The sequence below is a fragment of the Macadamia integrifolia genome, unplaced genomic scaffold, assembly GCF_013358625.1.
Source record: "Macadamia integrifolia cultivar HAES 741 unplaced genomic scaffold, SCU_Mint_v3 scaffold_190A, whole genome shotgun sequence".
NCBI classification, from domain to species: Eukaryota; Viridiplantae; Streptophyta; class Magnoliopsida; order Proteales; family Proteaceae; genus Macadamia; species Macadamia integrifolia.
Window position 1 is genome coordinate 460666 of NW_024870637.1, and position 8587 is coordinate 469252.

Here is an 8587-nt window from a genome sequence, read left to right on the forward strand (position 1 = left end):
ATCGGTTCAGCCAGGCTGGTCTGATTTTTGACACCCCTAAGTGGCCCCCTTTCTACTGCCATACAATTAGATTTCATCTCTGGAAATATGGACATGGATACATCATAGGGGACCCACACCTATCTCATCAGTCAAATACCCTCAATTCCCACCCAAAATAAGTTGGAAAGGTATCTCAAATGTTTTTTTTTTGGTGCAATAATCACTTCATTCAAAAGAATGAGGCAAAAAAGCCATTGCAGAATTTCACAGAACCCTCGTTGGGGAAAAGATAACGCCTATTTTGAGACATAGTGGGCCATCTCATTCTGAATTCTACTAACATATACAAAACTGTAGAAAGAAAAAGACAGAAAAAGACAGAAAAAGACGCTTTCAAAAGCAAAATGTTCTTAACAATAAAAGAAATACTAGGAGGGGGGTGAGAGAGGGAGAGAGGCACTTAATAAGAACCTAATAGAATGAGAATAAGACAATCTTTAAAATACCGATCTAGATAACCGAGGAGAGAGTCAAACGAGCAGCCAATGCCTCACCTACCACAGCCGGCATTAGAACAAAGTGATCCAAAGCAATCAGCCACATTTTCATTGGATCAAGAATAACATAACCAACACCCAAAGCTCTTGGTCGAGCACCAATTGCCGCATCGGAATAGATAAAAAACATCCCTTCAGGGGGAGATAGAGTATTCAAACCTTGGGTCTTAGGAGGGGATGGACACTCGATGAGTGACATAACCTCATTAACATTCCTATTAACAAGAATGTCTCAAATGTGACTTCAAAATAAAACAAAGAATGCCATTAGATTCCATTGTATGAGAAGGCATTCTTGTTAGGTTGAGGGAATGTTTGGGGCGGGGGGAAAGAGTCATGCTATTACCTTTTTTCAGTTTTGGGTTGAAAACTTCAAACCAGCAAACCAAGTCGTCCAAAGACAGCCTAGCTTGAAAATCATACTTGGACCTTAGCATTTATCAAAACCCAGACCAGGTTTCCTCCAAATTCTTTTCCAGGAAACCATCCTTTAATAATCAAATTGGAGAAAGAATGTAATAATAAGGGTGGCCCATTGAAAATGGACTCTCACAATGGAAAAGTTGTGTTTTCAGAAAGGTCTTCTGGGTTAGAAATGAAGATGCTTCTTGGCCCCAAGAAGGCATTCAATGTGTATCATCAAAAAAGAAAAAGGAAAAGAAAGGCATTCAATGTAGATGTTCTACTGAGGAATAAAAGCAAATATCTAGCAGGAAAAAAAAAAAGAGAAGGAAATATAGCTGTTTCCAGGAATTACCAATAGGATCTCAAATAGACCCAAAAACAAAAAGTCAAAAGTTCATTAACACACATGATTCAGTTTGATCATACCCACTACCTATATTACAAATTTAATCCATGTATCCCACTCTTAACCTACCTACCTAGGTAACTAGAGTTCTAAGCCGCTTAACCACGCTCAACAGAGCAACCTTGAAAGTAACACCAACATCTTGATCTTTAATCAGCGAGGGCTGCATAAAGAAAGTTCATATGGAACAATGAGTGCATAAGTTCTTCAAATTAAACAATTCACGAAAATTAAAATGAACTTTTATGATATAAATTATTAGATCCACCTAAGGATTAGCAAGCCACCTCTACCCAATTATAATCCACCAGTCACTGTGCACTGCAAAGATTGGTGGACCTCAGATGTCCAATGCGAGCAATTTCCAACTAGGATCATTTAAATTACAAGATCCATGTGACACTGATCTAACCACCTCTACCTATCATGATCTACAATACTCACCAATAGATCTCAGATGTGCACCATAAATCGAATATATTGATTTCTGTCTCAATCATAGAACTGGATTTGTGCAAGTGCAACCGACCGAAAGTTGAGACAAGGCTTTGTTGAATTGATTTTACGAGTTAGAATGGGGGAGAGGATAATTTAAACGTGAAGACAAAATTAATTGAGAGATACCTGTACGAACAAGACCTTGATGGACTCCGACCATTCCCACTTGGACCCACTGGCCTGTGATCCGATCCATAGCCTCTCTCCTTGGGAGGAGTCCGACCATTCTCTTTTGGGGTCAAGGACCTCCTATAACCCCTCCCATTGCGAGGCGAGGGGGAACGAGTGATAGATCTTGATCTCAATCTTGACCTGGATCTGGATCTGGATCTAGATCTCGACCGTGATGGTGAATAATAATCATCCCTTGCACCACGGCCTCTGTCTCTGCTTTTACCAGCACAAATAAAACTCAATGTCAATATTCAAGCATATATCATATAAACAATAAATATCAATCACAAAAAAGCATATATAAGTAGTAACTAAAACATAGAAAAGATAAAAACCAGTCCAGGAGCACTAATGGATTTATCCAGGCAGGATATACAATAAACAACACCTCCATCTCCACTTTGCACGAAAGAGCCTAAACTATTCCAAAAAATCCCTAAAAATCCAACACAAAACAATAGCATAATCAAGCAATTTTTTGAATAATGCAACAATTAAATACAACTGATTTGAGTTCACTTGTTGCCAAGTGAGAAAATCCTTTACTTAAATCCCCATTCAGAGTCCGAGTACTGAAGACATGACCTTTACCTGCATCATTTATCAGATTTCTGACAAAAATATGAAACTTTTGGTCCACCCACTGTGAGCTATGCTCTACCACAAGGTGAGGTGGTTGATCAGCAACTGATAACTTCACATCTCTCTTTGCCCCATCTCTCTAAAACCCAAATTATCTTTCTCTGGAGACCAAGATTTCTCTCTTTTGCCAATTATAAGCTTTTGATTCTTTCTTAACTGGATAGTATGCACAACCAAGATATCAAATTTTAAAAAATCCAATAATGTAAGAAAAATAAAGCTTTCTTGTGATAGTAATCTATCTCACAAACCATGGTTTTGACAGTTCAATTTAGTGGTGCTGAGCCTTACAAGCCAACATCCAAATTTTGGAAAGCCCAAGCCATCCGTTGGTTACAGTTGATGAAGATGAGGTCAGTAATGAATACTTCTCGAGTGTCTTTGAAAGATAAGAAAGCAAGTAGTCACTTTATCTCTTTTCTCTTTAGTCTTTACTAATCGATGAATTCTTTAAGTCTCTCAATTCACTTTATAATCTGCATGAACAAGACCACCACCAGATGTTATTCAAATCCATAGGAACACATGCTTCATTCCTCCCGAGAGAACAAGCAGCATACATCAAAGAATCACACAAATGGAGCATCCAGGTGATGGTAATATTTTGTTAAAGCACTACTAAGTAGGAAAAGAAGCCAGAGGATGGATTACTCTCGACACCAGTGGTATGGAGGGGAAAGGAAAACTGATTTTCCTCTCTAAAAAAAAAAAGCATAGTAGAAAGACAACCTAAAAGCATATCACTACCCTTAAAAAGAATTAATCTACAAACATCCACTGGAAAACTTTTAGAAAACTACCTCGCACAAAAAAAAAAAAACGGAAACTCCAACAAAACCTAGTAAATAAGGTGAGATAAAATGCCTATAAATGAATGCGATTACATCAGGTTATACAACCAGCAGTGATGCATAGGGTTTGGGTGTTAGGCCGTGAAGCAACAACATATAACCAAACTTAGTGTAGCTGAAATGAGGATGTTGAGATAGAGGAGCGGTAAAACTAGAAAGGATAAAATAAGAAATGAGCAAATTAAAGCTAATACAATAGGTGTAGGCTCTGAAGATAAATTAAGAGAAAGTTGTTTGCGGTGGTATGGCCGTGCAACAGAGACCTTTGAATGCTCCGGTGATGAGTGATATGATTCAAATTGGAAAAGAACTAAACAAGCAAAGAGTAGGCTTAAATTGACAGAGAAGTGTACAAGAAATACATGCATAACTTAAGACTGGTAACAAGAATGGCTTTGAGTAGAGTGAATTGGCAAAAGAAGATCCATATAGCCAACCCCATTAGTTAGGATAAGGTTGAGTTCAGTTGAGGAACCAATAGTCAGCACACCAACACCATCAGTTTAAACCGCACAATGATAAAGACATCACAACAGATTAAAAAATTCAACCAATGACTCAAAAAGTGGCTTCAGCTGTGAATATAAAATAATTGTGCTGTATCAAAATCCACATGGTTATCAGGGCATAGGTGAAAAATGAAACCCAATCCATAATATAAATGAAGCCTTATGTCAAATAAATGGGTTCGGCTACAAAGCCTATTAATTTATACTACTGATATTTCATATTCCAAGTAGCTGACAGAATGATACTAATTATTACAGTATTAACTGCAATGTTTTTGCAAGTACATTACCCTATTCAAACTCGTTTTTCCACATTTAACCATAATGTAAGTGCAATATTTTTGCAAGGACCACATCTCAATGTCCACATTTAACTATTGCTAGGAGGTGCATTTCTGTGCAGAATTTTGCAATGAAATGTGATCAGCACTCCAAGATCCAAATCCGGTGGCCTGGATTTGCTCCCACTGTTTAGAGTTAAATTTTGTCAATCAGGGGTAGGATTGTAATTTTAATTATGGAAAGATTTAACGGTTTTTATAGTTATTATTTTAAGCTTTACCATGGGTCCATTTGGAAGTGTCATTGGCTGATCGAGTCCTTAAAGTACTCTTCTGTTGTTATGTGGGCCCTTGATATCCAGGAGATCAAGACTTTAAAAAATCCCATTTAACTAAGTATATTAGAGTCCTAGTATTAGAATAGTTAGACCAAAAGAGTCCTACATTGAGAAGATATTCTTCTACTTTCTTATAATAAACCCCTGAATAGACCATAAGTGAGTCCTAGATTGAGAAGATATTCTTCTGCTTTCTTATAAATATCCCCCCAAATATGATGGATTTTTTGGGAATGGTCTACTTATTAGTTTTGAAATTGTCTGGTGTGTTTGTTTCCTTCTCACTCCTCAGATCTGGTAATACATCTTCTCTCTCCTCCTCCCATGGTATTCCTCTGTCCTCCTCTTACTGTCAATTTCTTCTCTAAATTCACTCACTTATGAGCATATTCTTCTTTCTTCCATCAGTGAAATCCCTCTCTCCTATTTTTCTCATTCCTAGTTGGAGTGTTGGACAACAAAGCAAGTTTCTCCCTCCTTCCTTCCTTCAACATCGAACCAATATCCTAGAAATTTTGCGTTTATATCTTCTCTCTCGTCCTATCGAAATCTCAATCTTTTCCTAATTTTTCCCCCACAAGTTACCCATTGACTACCCTTTTTCTCTATCAATCCACCTGGTTCATCTCCATTAATGGAATGTATTCAATTCCATCTTATATTGTGGAAATTAATTGGTGAAACTTGACAATTACTCTCTTAAAATCTGACTGCTAAATTTGAGATCAGATATGATCCAAACCTAGCCGGTCAGATCGAGATCTTCTCCTCCCATCTTTTAAGGAGCCCATCATTGATCAATCTAGCATCAAAATGACATTCCACAATAGTTTAACAAGCCACAATCATATAAGATGAGACCTGATGCATAACCATATGTTTCCATTCCTTAGAGGCAGTGAACCCCAAAGTGTGAGTACCATCAAGAATACCACAATATATATATATAAGCAAAGAATAGATGCATACCTCAAACCACGCCTGGGTGGTGAAGGTGACCGTGAATAAGCTGTCACATAGAAAATATAATTAGTAGTCTGCCAAAAATTGTAAAACTTCCATACACCATCATTAACACAATCCAAAGCTGAGGAAGCACAAATGCAAACTAATAAAATACAAATAAACACCCAATATTGAGTATTTTGAAACTGACAATGATATCGACGTCTTGGGGACCTCAGTGGAGACCGCCTTCTAGATCCTTCCCCATATCGGCTACTACAAATACAAATACAAAAAATATTATTAGCAAAAGTAGTAATTGACTATTCCTAACTGAACAGGAAAACCTGAGAGATAAGAAGATGCACCTTATACGTGCACTCGTACGCATTTCTTGAGGAGTTTTTCTGTTTTCTTCAGCAAACACAATGGTTATCTCACGTCCACCAATGACTTGATGATTCATCTGTTTCTTGGCTTCAGCAGCATCGTCACCGTTGCGGAACTTGACAAACCCAAAGCCTCGTGGCTCTCTAAGGATTATTCCAGAAGAATCAGACAATGCAAAATCCTAAAAATTGTCTAAAAGTACATTATGTGGTTGTATCCAAAAGAAACAGAATCCACCAAAGAAACAATCTAAAATCTATATTAACACAAAAAAAGAGGTGCAGGATTTCCTGTCCATTTGGAGGAAATTTCAAACCAATTTCCCAGTCCATAACTAATCCATAATCACACGAACTCAGGCCAATAACACATGTCACTTAGTGGGTCCCAAACCACAAATCTGAACTCTGGCTTCTACATTAGACATACAAAGCTGACTTGCTAAATCAATGCTGGCTAAAGTTTAGTCAAACATAATCAACTTCAGTACAAAACCGTGGTGAGACTAAGCCATAGGAGAAAGGAGGGAACGCAAATCATGCAAGGTGAAGGAGAGAGTTGAACCCAGGTCTGGGCAATGATAGGCTACATAATTTACCCGCAGAACATAATGGCACCTTAATCAATAGAAATTTGTGCATGGAGCAATCACAGGAAAGCACCATATTTAAAAAAAAAAAATAACCACAACTCAGCCGTATCCCAAATAAATAGTTTCGGGTACATGGATCCTCTTTCTCCAACTAACTCTATTCAAAGTCATTCACCAACTAACTCTATTCAAAGTCATACTTGTTACTAGTACTAAGCTAGGCATGTCTTTCCTTACTTCTCCTAGAGTCATTTTAGGACTACCCCTCACTATTTTAACTCCTTCAATCTGAATCAAATCACCCCTCTGTGATGGAGCAGTCAAAGGCCTCCATTGCACATAACCATGCCACCTCGAACAAATTTCTCGCAACTTATCAAACTTATAAAAGGTAAAGCAAAGCACCAAATGGTGACGCAAAACTCACCCAGTGTAATAGTTCTTTGGAAGATATACATCCTTTACAGGACCAAAACGTTCGAATGGGATCCTAAGATCTTCTGGCCTGCACAAATAACAGTTAAGTAATCATCAGATTTTAAATATATCTTATTAAAAACTACTGAACCGACTCATATCAGATAAAAGGAGAAATAGTAGATTTAAGACATTAGAATTTTAAAAATAATGTAAAAGGACATGAGTTAATATTTACTTAAAAGTTTAAGAGGTGGGGGGGAGACGTTCTTTAAAAAGAAAGAAATATAAAGTATAGAAAGCATGCAGTATAGCCACAGCCAATAACACTGCAGAACCATTCCACCGTGGTGGGAAAGAAATAAAAAGAAACCACAATTCCCCTATAATCACAAACGCCAGCATTATGAGCCAAAGTCTGGAAGTGTGTATACCATGGACTTGGGTCTAAAATGGAAGAACTGAAGAGCATGTATTAACTCATTAACTACCTGTCTTCCCAAATAATAAAAAACTCAACAGCAAGAAGCCAAGAATTCAACACTGCAATCGCCCAGAAAAAAAAAAAAAGGAGGGAGAGGCAGGGGTTTTCAAAAAATCCTTCTAATTAGCCTCTACACGCCTCAACCACTTCAACAAAGTAAACATTGCTCCAAAAAAATGGTAAAAAAGAACATAAGAAAATAAATTAAAAGGTACATGAAAGACAATAACAAAATACGGGGAAGAAAATAAACCTTAAGAACTAAAGATTCAGAGAAAAAGATGTGGGTTTCACACGGGAAAAATAAAACCTAAAATCCACCGTTTATAGAACAGAACAGATAAACGAATATGCTTACCTTGCGTCCAGGGCAATGTTGCGAACAAGCAATCCAGAAGGACCAGATCGTCTATCCCTGTAAGACCGACTAGCTTGGTACCTATCCCTAGGATCGTCGTATCGCTTCCGAGGAGGAGGGCTTCTGCTGCGCCGGGGACTATAGCTCCTGCTACGGCTTCTGTACCTTCCCATCTTCGCTGGTTCCTTCTGTTCGTCACCTCACAAAAACCCTAAGTGCCGTAAATGAAAACCCAGAAGAACCAACAAATGATTTTCAGAACCTTTAAATCCTCAGAAAGGTAAAATGGAATGGAAGAGGTCGGAGGAATTTATATGAACCCTAATAAATGGCGATTTCGGAGTCCGGACTCCGAGTATCCGACAAGACCACCGAGTTAAGCGCACTTACATGGGCTCCGTTTGGTATCGTTCTACAAAAACGTTTCTGGAGTTTTTTTGTTTTATTGAAACGAAAAAACAGAATCTTCTGTTTAGTGCACTTATGGTCCGTTTCAGTTTTTTTTGGAACAAAAAGTGAAAAAAAAAAACTAAAAAAAGGAGATTGGACGGAACTCCATTGTCTTCCTAGTCTCGTTCCATATTACAAAAAAAAAAAAAAAAAATCTCGATAAAAATCTGAAATTTTGAAACACATTTTTTCGTTTAAAAACTACGTTTTGACACAGAAACTGAAATTTTCGCTTTTGACACGAAATAGCGTTTCTGGAACAGAAACGATACCAAACGGGCCCTTGGAGAATTGAGATATGGTGACAA

At 37.7% G+C, this 8587-nt stretch overlaps 1 protein-coding gene across 4 annotated transcripts; it reads right to left on the reverse strand.

Moving 5' to 3' along the window:
* Positions 1-1276: 1276 nt before the first annotated feature.
* LOC122071171 (serine/arginine-rich SC35-like splicing factor SCL28) lies at positions 1277-8170 on the reverse strand. 4 transcript variants are annotated; one of them, XM_042635487.1, is made up of 7 exons: positions 7830-8170; positions 6998-7075; positions 5957-6121; positions 5800-5864; positions 5613-5652; positions 1975-2238; positions 1277-1513 (listed from the first exon to the last, which is right to left on the reverse strand). In XM_042635487.1, exons 1-7 carry the CDS (start codon positions 8000-8002, stop codon positions 1504-1506), a joined length of 795 nt encoding a protein of 264 aa, XP_042491421.1. In that variant the 5' UTR covers positions 8003-8170; the 3' UTR covers positions 1277-1503. The 4 variants fall into 4 exon arrangements, 3 of the variants coding, with proteins under 3 accessions (XP_042491421.1, XP_042491422.1, XP_042491423.1); XM_042635488.1 differs by having other exon boundaries at positions 1975-2235; positions 7830-8168; XR_006138074.1 differs by lacking the exon at positions 1277-1513 and adding an exon at positions 2916-3140 and having other exon boundaries at positions 2096-2820.
* Positions 8171-8587: the final 417 nt, after the last annotated feature.